The 22,847-nt window shown below is 39.0% G+C and overlaps 1 protein-coding gene across 1 annotated transcript in view; it reads left to right on the forward strand.

Annotated features, from left to right (window-relative positions):
- PLXNA2 (plexin A2) overlaps window positions 1-22,847 on the forward strand; it is a gene marked incomplete at both ends in the record, with an annotated part of 410,248 nt that overhangs the window by 130,588 nt on the left and 256,813 nt on the right. The window contains one exon of the mRNA XM_083358076.1: window positions 10,899-11,033. Coding sequence (XP_083214202.1) covers window positions 10,899-11,033 — 135 coding nt within the window. The remainder of the gene's footprint in view (window positions 1-10,898; window positions 11,034-22,847) is intronic.

Genomic DNA, 22,847 nt, shown 5'->3' on the forward strand with positions numbered 1-22,847 from the left:
CCGTCGGGCTGTTCAGCCCAGTGCCCATCACGGAAGTCTCCTACGCTGACCTGGTGGACCAGCTGAACAAGTACTACATGCCAGCGCGTTCAGAACTGTACTGGCGGGTGCAATTCGCACAAAAGAAACAACGGCAGGACGAGCCCGCCAACGAATTCATTGCCGGGGTCAGACACGCCGCGCGGAACTGCTCCTTCCCCGACCTGGAAGACCGCATCAGAGACCAGGTGGTGATCGGTCTGAGGGACGAGAAGCTACAGAAGAAACTGACGTCCAAACCCGACATGAACCTGGCAGAGCTGACCAGGGAGATCATGGCATATGAACACAGCCACAAGAAGAAGCCGACGAACACGACCCCAGAGACCCCCGCGACCGTCTACCAGGAAAGCGCAACCTTCAGCGACAGCGGAGAGTCAGTAGACTTCACCGATGGAGAAGCCCTACAGCGCAGGATGGAGCACCGGCAGCCGAGGAGGGGAAAAACGTCGGACCGCCGCGGATCCAGGAACCCACCTCCGCCACCACCGCGTTACGAACAACGGGCCGCCTGTGCCAGCTGCGGGGGCAACCATGCCCGAGGAAGCTGCCGTTTTAGGAACGCGAAATGCCACAACTGCGGGAAGACTGGCCACATCAAGCCGGTGTGCCGCAGCAAGGGCCGGGACAACATCAATGAGGTGGAGGCAAACCCCCCAGGTAGGCCGGCTGCCCAGGCCAGCAGAGAAACCCCACCAGGCCCCCTGGTAGAGACAATTGACAGGGTAAACAGCATAAGCTCCAAGGTTAAGATCTGGGTCAGAATTCAGGGGGTGCCCTGCCACATGGAGGTAGATTCAGGGTCAGCAGTCTCATTAATTTCGCTGACAACCTATCAGGAAATCTGTCAGAAAGGCCGAAGACAAATCCCCCTGAAACAAACTCAGGTACACCTTGCAGACTTCCAGAAAACCCCTATTCCATTGGAAGGGAAAGCCAAGGTCCTGGTGCAGTATAAGGGGTTCAAGGGTCCCCTGGAGGTTTTAGTTACGCCAGGGAACCGTACCAATTTAATAGGGCTAAACTGGTTCACTCCACTAGGCATCGCCTTAACGGGGGTTAACACCATTCAAACACCTAGCCTAGAAGCAGTTTGCGAAAAGTACGCCGACGTTTTCGATGGCACTTTAGGGAAATATACAGGTTCCCCCATTTCCCTGCAACTAAATCCAGCAATTCAACCAATTAAAATAAGAGCTAGGAGGGTACCTTTCGCCCTTAAAGAAAAAATTGAAAACGAGCTTGACCGACTCGTGGGACTAGGGGTACTGGAGCCAACAGAAGGGGGAACCTGGGAGACCCCTATTGTCACCCCAATCAAACCTAATGGCGAAGTGAGACTGTGCGCGGACTATAAAGCGACAGTCAACCTAGCCCTCAGCCCCCATGCTTACCCGGTGCCAGCGGTAAGGGACGTATTTGCTTCCATCCGCTCTGGCACCATTTTCGCCAAGCTTGATCTCACACAGGCATATTTACAGCTGCCTGTCACAGACGACACCGCGGAAGCTCAAACTATTGTCACCCACCGCGGTGCTTTTAAAGTAAAGAGGCTACAATTCGGCATATCTGCAGCCCCGGGTATTTTTCAGGGCATCATGGAAAAGACCCTGAAGGGAATACCCGGGGTCTGCCCCTATTTCGACGATGTTCTCATCGCCGGGGAAAACGAAGCTAGTTTAGCTGACAGGTTGTCAGCTGTGCTGAGCCGGCTCAGAGAAGCCGGTCTCAAACTTAAGCGGGAGAAGTGCTCTATTGGAGTCACTTCTACAGAATTCCTAGGGTATAAAATTGATAGCCAGGGCATCCACCCCACCGCTGAAAAACTAATGGCTATTCAAACTGCACCCAGCCCTAGGAATAAGCAAGAGCTTCAATCCTTTTTGGGGCTGTTAAACTTTTACCATGCCTTCATTCCCCACAAAGCCACTATTGCAGAGCCGCTCCATAGGCTCCTAGACAAAGGTACAACTTGGTCCTGGACCAAGGAACATGAGAACAGTTTCCAATCGTTAAAAAAGCTTATCTGTCACAGCTCAACTATCACCCTTTTCAGGGAAGACACCCCAATATGCATCGCTTGCGATGCCTCTCCCTATGGAATCGGGGCGGTATTAAGTCACATATTCAAGGACGGTACACAAAGACCCATAGCTTTCTATTCACGCACTCTGACCAAAGCTGAAACAAACTATGCACAAATTGACAGGGAAGCCCTAGCGATAGTGGCAGGGGTCAAAAAATTTCACGATTATCTGTATGGAAGACCATTTACTATATTTACAGATCACAAACCCCTGCTAGGCATATTTACTTGGAATAAAACTACTCCACAAATCCTCTCCCCGAGAATTTTAAGATGGTCAACATTTTTAGCAGCCTATTCTTATCAGCTAATACATAAACCAGGTAAAGAATTGGGCCATGCTGACTGCCTCAGCAGACTGCCCATACAAACCAGGGACTCAGACCCAGCCCCAGCCAGCGGGATTTTAGCAATCTCCCAACTTCCAGAATGCCCCCTGACTGCAAACATTATAGCCAATAATTCAACAAAAGATAAAATACTTGCCAGAGTCCTCAAATGGGCCACAACTGGGTGGCCAACTCAAAACCCACAACCCCAATTCCAACCTTATTATAACAGAAAAAATGAGATTTCAACACACAGAGGTTGCCTGCTATGGGGAAATAGGGTCATCATACCAGAGAAAAACATAGACCAAACATTGCACATTTTACATGAAGGGCACCCTGGAATTGTAAAAATGAAGGCGATGGCCAGAAGTTATGTGTGGTGGCCCGGCATAGATAAACAAATTGAACAGTATGTGGGTGGGTGTTACACCTGTCAGGAGACCAGGAATGAACCACCCCAGGCACCAATCCATAAATGGGAGACTACTAGGAACCCTTGGTCACGTATACATATAGATTTTGCAGGACCTATCCAGGGCCAAAGTTTCTTAATTGTAGTGGACAGCTATTCCAAATGGCTGGAAGTCACACCCCTTAGGAAAACAACGTCCACAGCCACTATTCAAGCCTTACGAAAAATATTCGCAACACACGGCCTACCTGATACCATAGTTTCTGACAATGGACCTCAATTCACCTCTCGTGAATTTCAGATCTTCGCTACGAGGAATTGTATTAGGCTGGTCACGTCTGCGCCGTTCCACCCATCGTCGAACGGAATGGCTGAAATTATGGTACGATACACAAAAGAAGCCTTAAAAAAATTCGTTAAAGGAAACTGGCAAAGGCGACTCAGCCAGTTCCTCTTATCACAACACACAACACCATGCTCTACAACTAGCAAATCACCAGCAGAATTAAGATGGGGGAGGAGGCTAATAACACGTCTCGACAGACTGCACCCTGACACAGCCCCAGAAGAAAAACAGCACCCCCACCCCGGCCGCAAACTCAACCCGGGTCAATTAATATGGGCACGTTCATACACAGATAAAAACAAGTGGGTCCAAGGGACAGTAATAAAACAAACAGGGCCCATCTCATACCTTGTAGCGACGCAAGCACAGGGCAACATACGCCGCCATATTGACCAGCTCAGACCCAGACAACCATCACACACTTCTGAGCAACCAACCAGTGCCGACTTACAACCCCCACCGGAAATGCGGCCTATCCCAAACCAGGAAGCTGAACACCAAGACGAAGAACCAGAACCAGAACACCCACCACCCCTTCGCCGCTCAACCAGGAATCGAAGACCACCCACCTACCTAAAAGACTATCAGTGGGCAGGTTCAAACATCCAAGAAAGAAGAAACGAACCAGGGGAGGGGTAAGGGGTGTATTATATATGTAAACATTCCTTTATTCAATGTATTATATATGTTAACAGTACAAATAAGAAGGCATCGCCTAGTATATATAAGTAAAACCGCCTGACAGAAATACACGCGGGAACTTTGACAGCTGTCAAAGTTCCTCGCACCACGCAGGCGCCACCACTGACAGCTCGCGGCTGTCAAACGCCGGACTACGGAGAAGCCTGAGCTGTCAAAGCACCCACCGTACAGCGCAGGCGCGACCGCTGACAGCTCGCGGCTGTCAAAACACCAAGACACGCGGAAGCCGGAGCTGTCAACAAAAGACGACGCGGATTGGTCCCTGCCTGACAGGGCGCCAAAATGAACACCGCTGATTGGTCCTCGCTACCAGCTGCCGGCTATAAAAGCCGGACAAGTTATTCTATGTTTGTCTTGCTCTTAATAAACCTGTTGTTGAACTAGCCTGTCGTCCCGAGTGGTCCTTCGGCTACTTCAGCAACGGAGCATTCTAAGAAGCTAAAGGAGAAAACCTTGTCATGTTGTTTTTGAAAGATAGATATTGTGTGATTGGCTTAGCCTCCTACTATTCCCTTATTATATCAAGACTTTCCTCTTCCCCAATAGAGCTATTTTTCTGAATATGAAGCCACTATATGTCAACCTAACACAAGAGACTATCTTTTTTCTTTCTGAATGTGTTTCTGTTTCCGTAGAATAAATTCTAATTTTTAAGCCATGAAGCTTGGTGTACAAGCAGGCACTTATTCAGCTTTTTTTTTCCTCCTGACATCAACACTTTGTCATGAGATCCTGTCTCACTGAAGAATCATAATGTAAAAGGTTGGTAATTTAATCACAGAAAGTTCCCACAAATAGTTTTTAGCACCCTTTAATGAGAGCCTACAGAGAAGAACTAGAAGGAGTTGCATCCAATTGTAGCTTAGTTATAATGACAGTTGTGGCAGTGGGTAAAACGTTGAATGGAAGAATCAGTATAAAAGGCAAATAGAAGCTTCTGTATTGCATTAGCATACTGAATAAATCAGATACTATCACCAGGGGTGCTACTCTGCAACATAGATTTGACACAATGTAGTGTTCTGCTAATCTTTTAAAATAATGTTGAGTTTACGCCTGTGGTCTGCACTGTAGGGTATTAGCTAAACAAATCTCCTTTGAAGCATTGAAATTTCTGGAATGCATTTTACTTGATCATGTGCAAATGTTGTTCTGGTCTTAAATGCTTTGAGCTGTGATTGATATTTGGATTTGCAGATTATGTTGTTAGGCTCCTTTCAAACTGTATTTGCAAACACACATGAGAACTGATTCAGGAAACAAGCTTTTTCCATCCCAGGAGAGTCTTAGCATCACAGCTGAATTTGAGTATAGCCTCCATTCTTTATAGTATAAACAATTATGTGGGTTTCCATTTGCAGAACTCATGCCTTTTCTTATAAATCTTATCCTGAATTCTGAAGATCTGGCAGAATAGGTGGGTTTAGCTTAACCAATAAATGGTTAGGGGTTTGCTTTTTAGGAATACATTTTTAAAGTAGATACAATAAATTGTTATAATAGTATTCAGATAATTTTAAATGCACATAATTTAATTCTTCTTGCACAGTAATTATGTTACTTTTAGGATCAAGTATACTGCCATTTTTTCATTTTTTCTGATCCCAATCAAAACTATTCCTATCTTTCCATATTTACCCTTTCTCATTTCAAGGTGAAGAGGAATTATTAAGTATGCTGCTGGTTTGCAGTCACCCACATCCTTGGCTGGGATGTAAATGCTTGCAGACAGTGATGTTGAATTTCCCTTAAAGAAAAAATAGAAAGTACAGATTTCCTTCCTTCCTTCCTTCCTTCCTTCCTTCCTTCCTTCCTTCCTTCCTTCCTTCCTTCTTTCCTTCCTATCTATCTATCATCTATCTATCTCTAATTAAAATACATCTAGTAAAGCAATTCTTAGTTATAATATAATTTATATAACTATAAGATCCCTCTATATAACTATAAGATCCCTACAGTGATTTGATCAGTGTTGACTCATTCGAGACAACAACGAATCCACATACAGATGCGAGGTTGAAAAACTAGCCTTGTGGTGCAGCCGGAACAATCTTGAACTGAACACACTCAAAACTGTAGAAGTAATAGTAGATTTTAGGAGAAGCCCTACTATTCTACAACCTCTTTCAATACTAGACAACATAGTATCAATAGTGGAGATCTTGAAGTTTCTAGGTTCTATAATATCTCAAGTTTTTAAATAGATACCTAACATCAAAAATGTCATCAAAACAGCACAACAAAGAATGTTCTTCCTGCACCAACTCAGAAAGCTCAGACGGCCCAAGGAGCTGCTGATACAGTTCTACAAAGGAATTATTGAGTCTGTCATTTGCACCTCTATAATTGTCTGGTTTGGATCTGCAACCAAACAAGACAGACATAGACTTCAATGAATAGTTAGAAGTCTATGTCTGTCTTAGAATAGTTAGAACTGCAGAAAAAAACAATTGCTACCAGCCTGCCTTCCACTGCACAAGCAAGAAAGAGCTCTGTGAAAATATCAACAGACCCTTCATATCCTGGACATAAACTATTTCAACTTCTTTCCTCAAGACGACACTATAGGACATTACAAACCAGAACAACTAGGCACAAGGACAGTTTTTCTTCCACGCCATAACTCTGCTTAACAATTAATTTTTACAACACTGTCAAACTACTTAGTAAACCTATATTACTATGATACACCTCATCTTTCCTACCTATCATCTTATGACTATAACTTTGTTGCTTGTATCTTACAATTTATATTGTTTTTAGTATCCTAGTATGATTTATGTTGTTTGCTTAGCTAGTATTCTATGACTATCACTAAGTGTTGCATCTTATGATTTATGATGAATGTATTTCATGTTGTTTATGAATGTGATTATCACTATTACTTCTATGTACACTGAGAGCTTATGCACCGGAGACAAATTCCAGCAACACTTGACCAATAAAGAATTCTATTCTATTCTATTCTATTCTATTCTATTCTATTCTATTCTATTCTATTCTATTCTATTCTATTCTATTCTATTCTATTCTATTCTATTCTATTCTATTCTATTCTCTGAACTGCCAATATTTGATTAATTACAAATGGATATAGATAAATCTGTCAACTTTCTCATATGTTTATCAATCAAAGATATTTATTTGTACATTCAACAAAAATAAATCCACAAAAATAACTGCATGCATTTTGATAACACATGTGTTAAAATAAATGTAGTTTGCATGTATTTTTCTTAACATATAGACTTTTTGAAAATGTTTCTTTTAAAGCAATTTCTTATGTACCTTTCTAAACCTTGCTCCTAACTAAGAATTTTGTGCATCAAAAGGGCTTCTAAGTATCTAAAGTGGAAGAGGACATATTCATCAATAAGTGACTGAAACATAAGATGTGTTTTTTTTATTATATAGGTTACATTTACACATTGTTTCTCCCAAGTATGTATATGATAGTCCTTGAAAATATTATTTATTTTCCCCTACATATTATTATTTATGCAAGTACATAAAGATGATTTATGCACTTTTCTCTCCTAATATTTATGCATTATTGTGCATTATTTATTGAAATTTATAAAAAAGATTATGCATTATTCATACTATATAAAAGCTGTACCAGTGTTTTATAAACTAAATCACTTGAACCAAGTTCAAATTTTTGCTTAGCCACTACACTCTATTTCTTTGTCTGCCATTCTTCACATTTAAACACTACCTTGAATTCCTTGGGCAACAAACAAATGCATGCATGCATACATACACACATACGTATACACATTTTAATCAATGTAGATATTCTTTTACAAATATGCATTTTGCTATATGGAAAGCAACTATAAAGTCAAGCAATTTAAATCTGTTTGATTTGAAAGTGTCTAAAGAAAGAGTCTGATGCATGGAAGTACCTGCCAGAGAACCTCATTCAAAAACTAGTCACTATGAAGCAGTTTTCCATTGAAATGCATTTAAGACCTCTTTTTGAAATAATGTACAGATAAGATCTAGATAATGGAATGACGTTTTTAAAATAGCACCTTCTTAGAGAAGATTAGCTGACATTGTTGGTATAAACTATAGAGAGTCTCTCGCTTTGGGTGGGGGATACAGCATTATGGTTGATTTAGAGCATTTTTTTTTCATTTGAAGATGAAGAGTATTTCCTATTTTATGGGAACTGTGGATTATCTGTTTCTGAAAAGAAGACAATACAGAAATTTCAAATTAATCATGTGTTCTAATCAAGAAATGCCACCATGCCAGGCCTAGCAACACATTGCTAGCCTATGAGGATTAATTAAATTACAATCAGGCATTTTAATGGAAGGACATTTGAAGCTGTTGTCTTGGCAACCTTTTTAAACAGCTGGTTTAATGATAGGTGGAGAAAGGGACTGCTGAAAAACTTAAGGGCAGAGTTGTCTGCCTCCCTACAAATAGTAAAGTGGAATAGTAATGACTTCAAATGACTTTAAAGTTGCTTTGTCTGTCAAGTATGATAAAACCTTTTCTCTCTTTTTGGATGTAAGCAGCATTTTTAATAGAATAGTACATGTATTATTACTATTCATTTAATAGTTCTGTTAATGTTCTGATTTTCCTTCTAAGCTTTAGTATTATTTTTTTGACAACGAAACTAGAGTTTAAAATATGTAATTCCTTTTCTGGAGATTCAGCCTATATTAAAATTTCTTTTTTTAATATATGACCTTAACACAACTATCAGACACAAAATAATTGAACAGTAAAATGGGATGATGAGTAACAACCAGGCATGAGGTTGAAGTTGGCAGATTCTTTGTGATGAACAGCTCTTCATAAACAATGGTTTAGTTTCTGCTCCCATCTCAAGCATGGTAGTGCATCCGTATGCTTTGAAACTTTCCTGCATAACAATGTTGTGTCCAGCAAAGTGAAATAATTCCTGTCAATGAGTACCACTAAGCCATCAGATGGCTTCTTGGAACTTGGACTGCCTCACCTGGTTACAAAATCAATAGCAATTAGACTTATTTACTGCTTCATGGTGCTTTACAGTCCTCTCTAAGTGGTTTACCCAATCAGCCCCAACAATCTGGGCCCTTATTTTACTGACCTTGGAAGGATGGAAGGCTAAGTCAACCTTGAGCCAGTCAGGATTGAAGTCCTGGAAGTGAGCAGAATAAATCTGCAAATACTGCATTCTAACCACTGCACCACCATGGCTCAATATTGACTATATTTGCAGTCTGATGCTATGTATGCATCACTTTGTAAAAAAAACAAAACCCAAAACTAATATTCACATATTAGTTAGTTCTTAGAGAAAATGCAATAAAACGTGTTTCTCTATTCCTCTTTCCAAAGGCCATCAATTATTAACATTTGAAAAGAGAACCAGAAGATACTCAAACAGTAGGATGGCTTACAACCAGAGAAATTCTCTCTTGTGAGCGAGATTTGCATGACTAAACCTAATATATCATTAATATGAGCAGACCAAATGGTCTTTTCAGTAGTTCGTCTGCTGAAATGTGAGTTTGCTTTTCTTTCTTTCCTTCAAAGAGCAAATTTTTGCAATGAAGTAGTTATGTGGATAAAAATGCAAAAAACATTAAAACAAAAATTATAGATACTAAATCAATTATTTCGACTTTGATATCTATGGAAGAAAATTCAAATGACAATATTATTGATGATTGAAAAGATCATAACAATCAGGACTATTCTGAATGAAAGTTATCAAGTAATTTGACTTAGGGTTCATTCCCAAAGGGAATGAAATCAAATATAAACCTCTGCTTTTTTTCTCCCTGAAAGCAAACAAACAAAAAAGCACTAAACTTATGTTTCACTTATGTTGGGAGGACTTTTGTTGTGTATTTTATTTTCAAGTGCTGTCATCTTTTATTTTTTATTATGACTAGAGGTCTCCAGAGCTGGAGGTGATCCAAGCCTCTATAGATTGCTGATAGAGCTTGATAATAAACTAAACCTTTCACTGATCACATATCCTGTTCAGCAGAAGATACTTTATATGGGAAAAATACAAAAAAATGTTAACTTTTAACACCTGCCACTTGTGTAAATCTGATGATCCTCTTTTTCATCATGATTTTCTCCTTTTTGAAAAAGTGATTATAAGTGCCACCCTAGGCATCCATCTGGCATCCTAATGAGAGCCAAGTTTTTGTTTTGTTAAAAAATGCAATACAAATTTCTGCTAGCTTGTAATTATTTAAGGCTTTAGCTATTATCTTAAACTTCAGTTAGATTGCCAACTTGGGTATGAGAACTGCAGTGATATATATTTATATTGTGTATAACTGGTTCAGGTTTTATAGAACTACACACACAAACGTGTGTTCATACAGACAAATGCAGATACATGCAGAGGCATACTGAAATAAGAAATTTTTGGATTATTTTCATGGAGAATACTACCTTTATTTTTTTAAGGTGATAAATAAATATGCTGAAGAATTCACACTTACTAGGGTGTGCATTCAAGCTGTGCACTGTAACTCTTTCTCTGCCCAATTTCTATGTATTCAGCAGAAAATCGGAAAGTAATGTATCTTTGCAATATGGCCCCTGATTTATTAGGACTTGGACTGCATAGGAAATCACAGTCAAGTTGAGTCCTGCTGCCTTCCATACTGAATGCTTGAGGATTAGAATGAAAGAGTAGGAAGTTGAGGGCTTGTTTGTCACTCTAGTTTGTTGTTCATGCATTCAGAACTCATACAGGATGTTGTCTAATTAAATGGCTATTTATTTAATTTTTATGCTGCCCTTCAGGAGGTTTCTAGGTCATTTATTTTACTGTAAAATAACACATTTTCAAAAGTGATTCCATGGGTATCTATGTTTAGATTCAGTTCTGACAGGCAGTGTATGAAACTATGTTTGATTTCTGTTTCTAGTCTACAGTGATATCAGCCTATTTCCTTAAATTCAGTAACAATGACTAACCTGTAGTATGTCTGACTTTTATCCTAGATACGAGCAGATGGGCCTCCTCATGGTGGCATTCAGTATGAAACGGTGCCAATTTTCAAGGATGGGAGTCATATCCTCCGTGACATGGCCTTTTCCACAGATCATAATTACCTCTATGTCATGTCAGAAAGACAGGTAATTCTTACTTTTCCACTCCTAAGTGCATGTATGCTAGTTTCGCAGCACTGGTAAAACACTGTTCTTTCTACAGTATCCTTAGCATTTATGTCAAATGTGGAGATTCTCTAGAAGAGATTTATTTCTATAAATAAATTTATTTTTACTGAAGGCAGGTGTTAATGCACCAGGAGAGTAGAACCTTTCCTTCTCCTTGGCACAAGGTTTTTTTTTAAAGAAATCCAGAGGCACTATGAATGAAATAAAGTTTGAGGATTTAGGCTTCATTTTGCTAGCAAAGTCCATCTTGTTGATTGGAAGCCTTATCCATTCATTTCTCTCCATATGTTTGGCAATAGGCAACATTTACACATAATTATTTTGTGTTGTATTATTATTCTGCATTTAATGTAAGACAAATATTTATGGTGATTAAATTTTACTTTATATAATATACTTGTATGTTAAAAAGTCCAAAGTAGCCTTTTTAATATAAAATTTGTTTTAGATACATTGGCTAATTTTATTTACAATTATAACTAAGGCTCCTTTGATCTCCTTGCTATTGTTTAAGAATCAATTGGACTGAAACTCTTTTTGCATTCAGCTTAACCAAGACTTATTCAAAGATTTAGTTCTTGTTTTTAAGACTCGTACATATATGCATATCAAGATAGAGTTGCTTTTAGTCTCCATCAAGGTGTGAAGAGTTAGAGATAGAGACTTGCTATGTCAGCTTTTTGACTCTTTGGTATTTATTATCTGCAGAACACTTGCTCTACATGTGTTTATCATCCTGATAAAATGTTCCCCTGAAAAAAGGAAACAGATTGCACCTAGCAATACCAAAATGACTGTAATGGAAATTTATATCCTTTGCAGTCCACTCATGTCTCTTGCCTGCAGAGCCAATACCATGTAAATAATCCAGAACACTGACTCTGACTGATTGACTATATTCAACTCCTGTCGGAAATGAGAAAATGTACAAGGTTCCAGCCATGAAATCGTACTCTTGGGTTCACTGATTCTGTTAAGCATTTTAGTGGCTATCATTCATGACTTGATAATATTGAATAATTTCTTTAGCACTGTCTGTAGGGCAAGCAATGAAGGTATCCAAATTGCCCTATATATTTCTGTATCGAATTTAACAGGTTAGCTATGAAAGTGACAGAGAGAGAGAGAGAGAGAGAGAGAGAGAGAGAGAGAGAGAGAGAGAGAGAGAGAGAGAGAGAGAGAGAGAGAGAGAGAGAGAGAAGAGAGAGAGAGAGAGAGAGAGAGAGAGTGAGTTTGAAAATGCTAAATATAAAAGAGGTCATACTATGCCTGTTCTTTATTTTTTAAAAAGAGAGCAAAAAAATGGATAGAGAATAATCCAATGCAATAACAATTGAATTGGCAACCCATTTTCCCTGTGTTTTCTTAGCTTGTGTGATAAAAAATATATAAGTCTGTGGGTGTTATTCATTCATGACAGAGAATCACTCATTTTTCTAGGGAAAGAATAGAACCACTTCTCTATGCTGCTATCAAATAGACAAAGAATGTGATGCTTGCTTTTCAGAACTAGAGGAGGCTGCTACTTTACTTGACTAGTTTGTTAACCTTCTAGCCTATTTTAATGCTTAGATTGACAGAACCATACTAGGATAATGTTTTTTTTGTATGAAGTAGGTCTCTACCTTTATCTCTTGGCTATTATGCTATGTTACATATAACAAGTCTGGTGCTTTATTCTGTTCCTGCTTACGTCTATGCAAGTAAGATCATGCAGGCTCATTTTCTTATGACTGTTCCACAATTTAACAATTCCATGCCCCAGTCCACTCACATAAAAATAATTCTATTTTTTTTTAGTTTTGCTCCAAAATGTTTCTTTCTGACATTCCTCCAAGAAATATGAGTTCAGTAGAAATCCTGCGAAGTATGGCTAGCTAAAAGCAAGCTTGATTAATACTTTTTTTATAACTCTTCAAAGGTTACTCTGCTAACGGCAAACCCCCCCACACACACACACATATTCAAAATAAATATTTTGATGGACTTGAATCATGGTAGTATTTTTTTTATCTTCAAATCCACAATTGATAGGCCTGCTTTGTCATTACTTTTCTATAATAAGCACAAGGGAAGCATTTTATTTTATTTTATTTTAAAAAAATGAGATGATACTTTATACTATATGTCATTTAATTCCTTCATGCAGTACATGATACTATGTTGTACTTGTGCATTTTTTTCTTGAATGTGTATGCATATTTTGTCACAAAGAGTTATGTAACATTTGGAAGCTTCTTAAAGTGTGAAAACTTTATCTTCAATCTTTATGTAAACGTGAAACTTTACTTGTAAATAAATATATTGATAAAACTGAAAAAAACAACATCAAAAAAGCTGACACCTAATCTTTTTACAGGCCTAAGGTATTAGCTGCCACCCCTATTCTTTGTATCCAATTACATCAGGCCTTGACTCAAAGTACACTTGTGAAGAAAGGTTTAATATCATGTATGTCATAAAAGAAAGCAGTACTTTATTAAGGAAAGGAAGAGTGTTTCTTATTGATGATTTAGTTCCTTTCTTCTTTCTCTAGGAAAAAACACAATTTATATATTGTTATGAGTTATAAACATTTAGAGCAAGTGGTGAAATATCACATAACAAGGAGGCAGCCACCAAGAAGATGGGCTTCTGAATTCCAGTGTTGTAATTTCACTTGGGATGGATTCAGAGAAGCCACAGGAGAAGTTAATTTTGGTCAGGAGAGAAGCTGTACTAAATGCATGAGAGCCAAGCCACACAGACCTCAAATGTTAAAACCAGCACTTGAATTAGGCTGAGAAGGCCTTTGATAACCAATGTAGAGACTTCCACTTATGAGTCATTCCTCTGAACACTTTTTCCAGTCAGCAGTTAGGTTGGCATAATTAGAATCAACTGCATCTTCAAGCCCAACGATAGAAGGAGGTGAAAAAGATAAGTGCATTCCAATCTTAAGAGCAGCAATGTTAATATTTTGATAGGAATTTGAAATTTCAATAGAACAATGGCAGAAAAGGGAAATGAAATGCAATGATACTAATATGTTGTATTAAAAATTGCATTTCAAAGTAACCTGATCCAAATAACAGAAAGCTCCTGCTGCTTTGAAATGACAATGTTGCCTTTTTCTATACACATTTGCAATGTGGTGATGTGGACTTCTTTGTATGTGACATATATTTGGGATATCTAGTGACCACAATGTGTTTCCTTCTTTCATTATGGTTAAGTAGCTTAGTTTACTGCTTAGAGTTTAGTTTGTTAATGTAATTCAAATGGTTTACAAAATATGGAACCATAAAAGCATTCATTAAGATACACTTATGACAGCTAAAAGCTGTAATAAAAGAAAGCAAAGAAAGAGAAGCTTGTATTTTTCACAGAAATGCAGAGTACTTTTCTCTGTTTTACATTTCTTTCTGACTTTCAGCCATTTCTGAGTATAGGGTGTTATATAACACTAAATCACATTTAAAATGGAAAAAAAAAGTAAATTGTCTTGGGTCAGACTTAACTCTGATAATTTCATGGACTCAACCATGTCATTTTCTTGGCAACAGTAAAGTAGCTTCCTGTTGCTTTCTTATAGGCTGCTTTTGGACTTCCCCATTTACTCTACAAACTTGGTGTTCTTTACTGGTCTCTCATTTTGGTACTAAAAAGGCCTCATCTTGCTTACGATTTAAATCCAAAGGTGGTCTGATGCTTCTGATACTTAATTGGAAAATATTTCATTTAAAAATCAGCTGTGGAACCATAATTCACCATAGTTTTTGTAAATTCTGTAGATGTTGATCTTTTTTATTCTTCCTATCTGTATTTGTTCAGACAAAGAAACTTCTACTCAGAGTAAAACATAAACATTTCCATTTTTAAAAGAGCAATAGAACTTCAGAACTCCACTGTAAGGTGGAACATTCTTGATGTAAAGAGATTTAATAATAATAATAATAATAATAATAATAATAATAATAATAATAATAATAATAATAACAATAATAATAATAATAAAATTTTTATACCGCCCCTCTCCTGAAGGACTCAGGGCAGTGTACAGGGCAATACAATAAAATACAATATATAAAAATTAAAAGAAATATTAAATACAACAGCCCAATTCAATAGATTAATACAAAACATTAAAATACCCCTAAACCCATCAGACCAGGCCGGCTTGTTCAAATAAATATGTTTTTAGGTCATGTCGGAAGGAGCGAAGGTCGGGAGCCGTCCGGAGCTCCACCGGTAAACGGTTCCAAAGGTCTGGCACGCCCACAGAGAACGCCCTCCCCCTGGAGGCCGCCAGTCGACACTCTTTGACCCATGGCACCCTAAGGAGGCCCTCTCTGTGGGAGCGCACTGGACGAAGGGAAGTTGATGCCGGCAGCTGGTGCTCCCGTAAGTAACCCGGACCCATGCCATTTAGGGCTTTATAGGTCGTAACCAGCACCTTGAATCTTACCCGGAGGACAACCGGAAGCCAATGCAGCTCACGGAGTAGAGGTGTTACATGGGAGTATCGGGAAGCCCCCACCACCACTCGCGCGGCTGCATTCTGCACCAGCTGGAGCCTCCGAGTAGTCCTCAAGGGCAGCCCCATGTAGAGAGCATTGCAGTAGTCCAAATGGGAAGTCACGAGTGCATGAGTGACTGTGCGCAAGGCATCCCGGTCTAGATAGGGCCACAACTGATGCACCAGGCGAACCTGGGCGAAGGTTCTAACTATTTTATGTATGATTTTCAGACTTTAGCTTTTATTATGATTTGTTAATTTCTAAACATTCAAACAGTTGAAAGGAATTTCATGACAACAGCTAAAACTTTCAGATTTACAAAACCTGCAAAATTGTAATGTCATATACAATTCAAAAACTTCAAAACAAAAGTAATATAAAGGTTTTTTAACACTTTGACACATTACAACATTCACACAAATCCAAATGAAGTTAACAGAGTGACATAGCATTACTCTGTTCTGGTAAGGAATAACCACAAGTTTAAAATCTTAATCTTCAGCTTTTATACTGATTAAAACAATTACTGTCTCATAATTGTCTGCAATTATGAAACATTAATAGATTTTAAAAAAATCTTGAGCAAGCACTTTAAGGAATCATCAATACTAATGTATCAAATTACAGAGGCAAATTATCTTTTTGTTGGCCTGGTTTTTCTACTTTTCTCACACTGATCAAGACACTCTTAAAATAGCCTCACTGTTTAGGTTCTATCTACCTTGCATCTGTGAATGAATTTGCTTTGGTCACAGTGTTTGGTGAGTGCCATTTTGAAGTTTTTCATACTCATATGTAATTTCCAATAGCAGATTTTTGTGGTGGGACAGTTCCTCTGAGAAAGAAATTCTTAGGTATGTCTGGGCTAGCATGGCCAGCTTCGCTTTGAAAAATAATGTCAAATCCAGCTGCACTGGAATCCATTTTGAACCGGGTGTTGAACAGAAACTCAACTATTCCTCCATGTCTTCCTTTTCATACTGCAAGCCATTTCTTGAAATGACTCCTCTATAATTAATTCTAAATACCTGATCCAGTGAAAACTTCTCAGAATCATGCGAGGAAAGCTTATCCCTTTCATAAACCTTGGCAATTTATGTGCAATTGTTCATTCCAATACAGTAGTTTTCCTTGAACTATGAACACTATCTGCCTTTTTAACTGTAATTTAAAGTGAAAACATCTGCCTATCATCTTGGTGTGTGGTCTGTTTGTTTGTTTGTTTTTTCATTTAAGTAAAGTTCAAGAGTCTTTTCCATGCACAGTTTACCTGCCCCCTCCCAGGCCTGGGGATAAGCAGATCTGTCATTTATATAGGCAGAACCCTAACCTTTTCTTTCTTCTGACTGTTTGCCCTTCTGGGTGCCACGTGAGGAGAATCTTTACAGCATGGTTTTAATCTTTCACCACCTCCTGCAGAGTGAGGCATGACTGCAGCTCTGTTCATAATATTCTGCATAAAAGTCTTTAAACTACATCAGAGCTGAGTAAAAATGTCACATACCTATGGCAAATAAGTTTCAGGTGCACTATTGTTCATCTTTTCTCTTTCTTTTGAGGAAAATTTCTATGGAGGAACTCTAGGAAACCATCTAGTATTCTTAAAGCAATCACTATAAAGAAATTGGGAACACAAACCTCCATTTTTATATCATAGCCTCAATGTGCTCCTAGGGGAAAAGCAAAAAAAGTTAACTGTGGAACATGAACACATGCTTAAATATGCTGACATTAAAGGGTTTTTTACCTGGAAAGAAGACTAAGGAAAGCTGTAAATATAAAGCCAAAATATTGTTTTGGTGAGCACACAGGGAGCTCTGGTTATGAGTGTATTAAAATTATTTCATGATTTATTTGAGTCACAACTGAGATGCAATATAATTTGTGCTGACATTTGTTACCCCAAGTCTCTGAAGACTCTCAGAGGTTCTGCTCCACAGATAAATGAATGTGAAGTTTTGTGGCTGGGCTCTAGGGAACAGTTAGGGCTGCTGCTGGTGTATTACTTTACTTTCTGCCCAGCAGAATCCCTGTTTAAGCTGCTGGATTTTATTGCTGGGCTAACAGTGGAACCTTCAAGATGTTTGGGAGTTTCAGTCTGCCATCTGGAGGAGGCATAGGAGTTTTTGGCCTCCATAGCAACCATGAACCTGTGCCAAATTATCAAATTATTACTCTTTGATTGTCTTCTAGCTCACTAGTACCACTATCCCCTGAAGGGCAATTTATCTATTTAATTGACCCATCTCAAGCAAGTGATGGATTTCATGGGCTTCCGGACTGAATTTTGGGTTTTCTGGTCCAGCTGAGGCTTGGAGCACCCCTGTAGGAAGATTCTGAGTGAACCTGACTTAACAAAAGCCTATTTTAGGAATTGCCTCATAGAGATAATGCCAGCAAAACATCGGTATTTTTTTCATCCTTACTGAAGTAATTTGATTCAAAAAGCTGGCTATTACCTATAAAAGCCAGTTATTTGAGGGACCACTTATGTCTCACAATTTCTATACATCTGGAGTCATCCAGCAGAGTGAGCATAACCCAGGTCCCTTTAGTTTAATAGTGTCACCTTTCCATACCCAAGAAGTATTTCCTCTTTGTAGCTGTGCCTATGCTTAGTGGCTGAGTTCAAACATAATCCCACCTTGAGGGTATTCTGGAATGACTTAGAAAACTGGCTGTTCACCCAGGCTTTGGGGTAGAGTGGACAGAACTCTCCTTAATGTTTTGATATATGATCTAGGTTGCCATCTTGTAATTATTTTGTAATTTATTTTGGTCTAAGTTATTATATTTGATTTCATTTACTGTTACTTTTATAAGTCATCCAGAGTCAGTTGAGGTTGAAACAGCATCCAAACTCAAATATACACTACTTTAAATAATAAAACAGGAAATTTAAAGAGTCTGGTATCTATCCAGATTTAATAAACTGTGTAAAACATATACAGTATTTGGACTGTATTTACTAGTTCAAGTCTGGGTTGGTCACTGGGACCATAGGTTTATTCTTCCAAGCTTGTACTTGATAGTCCTCATTTCCAGAAGAAATTAGATAAGGGAATATCTATATAGCTATTTAAACAGGTACACCTCACAGATAACGATTTAAATATAAGATTTAAATTTCAAAGACAATCTGCTCAAAGGATAAATGAAATCAAGGAAAGCCTTAAGCCAGATCTTATTGTTCCATTATTAGAGAAGCACTTTGAGAGAATGCCTAGTCCTATCACTTAGAAATTCCCACAGAACATTCAGGAATCCTTCAGGCAAGCCAGTGTTACAGAGGAAGGGACTGGTACTCCCAGTTTTTAAATACCACCTCCAATAAAATAGTCTTCATAAGTTAAAAAGCAAAACCCAAAACCCAAAGCAGGTTTCCTGAAGAAAGTTAAATGTTAAATATGGAAGTTAAATCTTCCAGAACTTCCATCCACCAACATCAATTTAAGATCATTTCAGGCAGGAAGAACTTGCAGAAGACAGATTTCCTGTCAACATGAGAAAGATTGAATCTTATGGATGATGACAACACAAACTTTAGCATGCCGAGTAATTTACATGTAGCATTAAGAAAAACTGATGGACAAAGAATTTGCAATAGTAAAAAATGCAATAATAGAAAGTGAACTAGACATATTCATCCATAGTGAAACAGTTTTACATACTTATTGCACATGTAGAGACATACATTTAGACTGTCACTGATCCAGTTTATATTTTCTCAGCAGAAGGAAATTTGATTAATTTAATCAAATTTACTTTAAAAAGTATATGTTGAAAGCTCAGCAGAATGAACCTGCTTCTAGTATACAAATGTTAAATTGCTGTTTTCTCTTTAACTCTTCAAGTACTATTTAATTAGGTTATACCGCAACTTCAAGTCAAGGTACAACATTTTTGACTGTGTCTTCTTGAGACTTATTAATTTCTATGGAAGCAAAATAATAATAGCCACAATATGAGTAGCAGCAAGTGTCCAAAATTTATACTGTATGTTTTTAGACAGTACCAACAAAAACAAAATTGTAATTGGATCTGTATGTTGCAAGACAGTTGGTGCTGGGAAGAGAACTAAAAATAACTCCTCACAATTTCTGCCTTATACATGTCTCCCTAAAATTTTAATTTGGTTGTAACGGTCATGTTTGCACTTTTAAAATGAAATCTGCCTAAAGAAATTCAGCCATTGGGCAGTTTAAAATTTTGAATAAATAAAATACTGCATATTTTTAAATCTTTATTCTCCTCTGAAAAATCACCAACTTTCTTTTCTCTACTAAAAGTACCTTTAATTGCACACCATCAGACAGAGACCATTAAATCATTTTTGTTATAACAAAGTTTAATCTTTTCTTAATTTTTGTATCTTTGTATTTTAGTATTTATTGCCCTGTTCACCGCCCTGAGTCCTTCGGGAGAAGGGCGGTATACAAATAAAATAATAATAATAATAATAATAATAATAATAATAATAATAATAATAATAATAATAATAATAATAATAATAATAATAATTACTATTATTATTATTATTATTATTATTATTATTATTATTATTAAAGACCCCATCAACTCTAAGCCTGTGAAATAACATGAACAATTTTGAAAGATGATTTTTACATATTAAGAACAGATCTTTTAAAAAAATATTAATAATGTATGTGTTTGTAGAATTGGTCTTAGTTTTAGCCCCATTTATAATAGATTATTTCTGCCATCAAAGAGTTTTGTTAATAATCATGACTTGCTCCTTTGATTTGAAGGGGTTTGGCTCCAATTTTTAGAGGATCAGATTTCAGCAAATACAAGAAATATGATTTACATTTTACTTACCTGTGGAGCTGTCTCCACCTCTTTACATTGGCCTGTTCCATTTGGTGATGCAAGGAAGGTATGCTGCCAATCCCAGCAGTTAAATACTTTTGACTGGTAGGGTCCAGAAAGAAAGCCTTTTCTATGGTTACCTCCAATTTTTGGAACAATCTCTCACCAGAGGTGAGAGGGGCTTCCAGACTCACAGCTTTTTGGTAATGCTTGAAAACCTGGCTCTGCCAACTTGCATGGGGCTCACAGAGAAGCATACACCTATGGTGCTGGCTGGTGCCCTGAAACCCCCTCCTGCCATTTTAATTCTGTTTTTAGTGTTTTAATCATTATATTCATATATACTTGTTACATTTGTATGTCTATTTATACACTGCTCAGAGACTCAGGAGATGGGTGATCTCTAAATATGATAAATAAAAAAATTAATCATGACATTTGGTACAAGTCATAATGTCATTGCATTAATGGTCTGATCTGTGTCAGTTGTATCATGGTGCAAATGATGTTGTCAAAACTCGTCCTGCAACAAGCAGGGCAGGTGCCGAACACAGGAACGAGAGACTTCTGCTGCAGTCTAGAAGCACTTTATTCTTCAGAGCAACAGCCGCAACAAGAAACAAAGCCAGCGTTGGCCGCTATCCGCAGCCAACACTATTATATACACACCTGAAACCCCCACCCATACTCCACCCAAACACACCCACGCCCTCCCATTCCCTATAACTTCCCCACCTCACCCCTACAAGTCCCTTTGCCCGTCGCCCAACCAGGTAAGCCTCCTCCCGTGCGTTGCCGTCACCGTGCTCCACCCCCTCACCACCTCCCTGCCGTGCCCAACTCTGAAACCCCCTGTGGTCACCCACACCCGCAGCTCCTAGCCACCCAGGCACCGCGGCGGGAAGGGGCTTGTCTCCCAACGAACCCGCCGTAGGTCCTGAACCCCCCCAGTCCGCCGTGAGTGGGCCCGAACTTCCGCCGGTCAGCTGTGCGGAAGAAGACGACCGGGGCGGCGGCGCGGCCTCCCGAGCTCTCCGGGCCGCCGACGCGCCGCCAGGCAAAGCCAGCTGTTGTGCGGCGGGGAAGGAGGACGGCTGAAGCGGCGGCGCAGCCTCCCGAGCCTTCCGGGCCGCCACCGTGCCGCCTGGCAAAGTCAGCTGTTGTGCGGCGGGGGAGGAGAACGGCTGAAGCGGCGGCGCGGTCCCCCGAGCCTTCCGGGCCGCCGACACGCCGCCAGGCGCAGTCAGCTGTCGTGCGGAGACGGACGAGGGCGGTCGAAGCGGCGGCGCAGCCCCTGGAGTCTCCCGGGCTGCTACAGAGCCGGCCCCAACCGGCACGTTCCCAGGAGCCTCGCAGTCCGCCGGGGAGGCAGGCAGGTCGAGCGGGCGGCAGGGGGGGGGTTGCCGGGGAGATGGGGGCCCCCCCCTCGAGTGTCGGGCTCCCGAGGCCCGACAGATGTACAATATGTGGTTTGAAATACTTGTGTGAGGGCTTCATGGCAGGAGTAATGAGGCTAGCTCTTCCTGTGGACACCTGTAACTTAACTGATGGTTTGTCTTTTTTCCTCTGTCAATAGCACTAAAAGGAAACTCAATTTTCTTTACACTTCAGGCAGGTCTACCAGACAATTAGATTAAGGAAATGGACAATGATTGTTATTTAAGTACAGCTTATTTCGATACTGTGCGATTTGTGCCATCTCCTTTGAGTTTTAACTGGATTGAGATGAGTTTTATTGCAAACTTTATCATGGTGGTAGAGACCACCTTTCACTTCTCACTTGTCTGAATTATTTCTGTATTGGATGAAAAGAAAGACCAGCCAAAATGATAATATGTAGTCAAAGTTTAGGTTTAAAAAATAAGTTCAAAAGAGTGATTATTCATTTTAATTGTCAAAATTACAATTTCAAAGCTTGTCTATGTTTTCCCAAATATGTTAAATCAGCACAAATTCTGTTAGCTTAATGTAGCTGTGTTTAATTGCACATCAGATTTTTTTTTGGGGGGGGGAATTCAGTCACTGCTATGTCCATCTTTTTATTTTCCCTTTCTTCACTTTCCTTTGCTGGCTATGAAGCAATTGTCCATCAAATAATTCTGGATCGATAAAGAGTAGCAGAGGCATAAAACTCTTTAGAAATGCCTTAAGATATGTAAATTCCATGAAAATAATCTGATTTTCTGGCTGTTGAATCTGGATGGGATCAAAGTTTTAGTGTGAGGAAGGAATAAATGTTAAATGCTTAGATAATTATAAGGAATTAGGGCTGGATTAAGAGTTAAGAAAAGTAAAGAAGTGTAATTAATCTTGGAGCAGAAGAGCCATAAATGTTTCCACTGTCCTGAAAAGAACTAAAAGAATTAACCACCCAGAAATACAGACAGCTTGAAGACTAAGGGATTAAAATAAAAGAAATGAAAAGGATAGAACCCAAGTCTTT

The sequence above is a fragment of the Vipera ursinii genome, assembly GCF_947247035.1.
Source record: "Vipera ursinii genome assembly, chromosome: 3".
NCBI lineage: Eukaryota > Metazoa > Chordata > Lepidosauria > Squamata > Viperidae > Vipera > Vipera ursinii.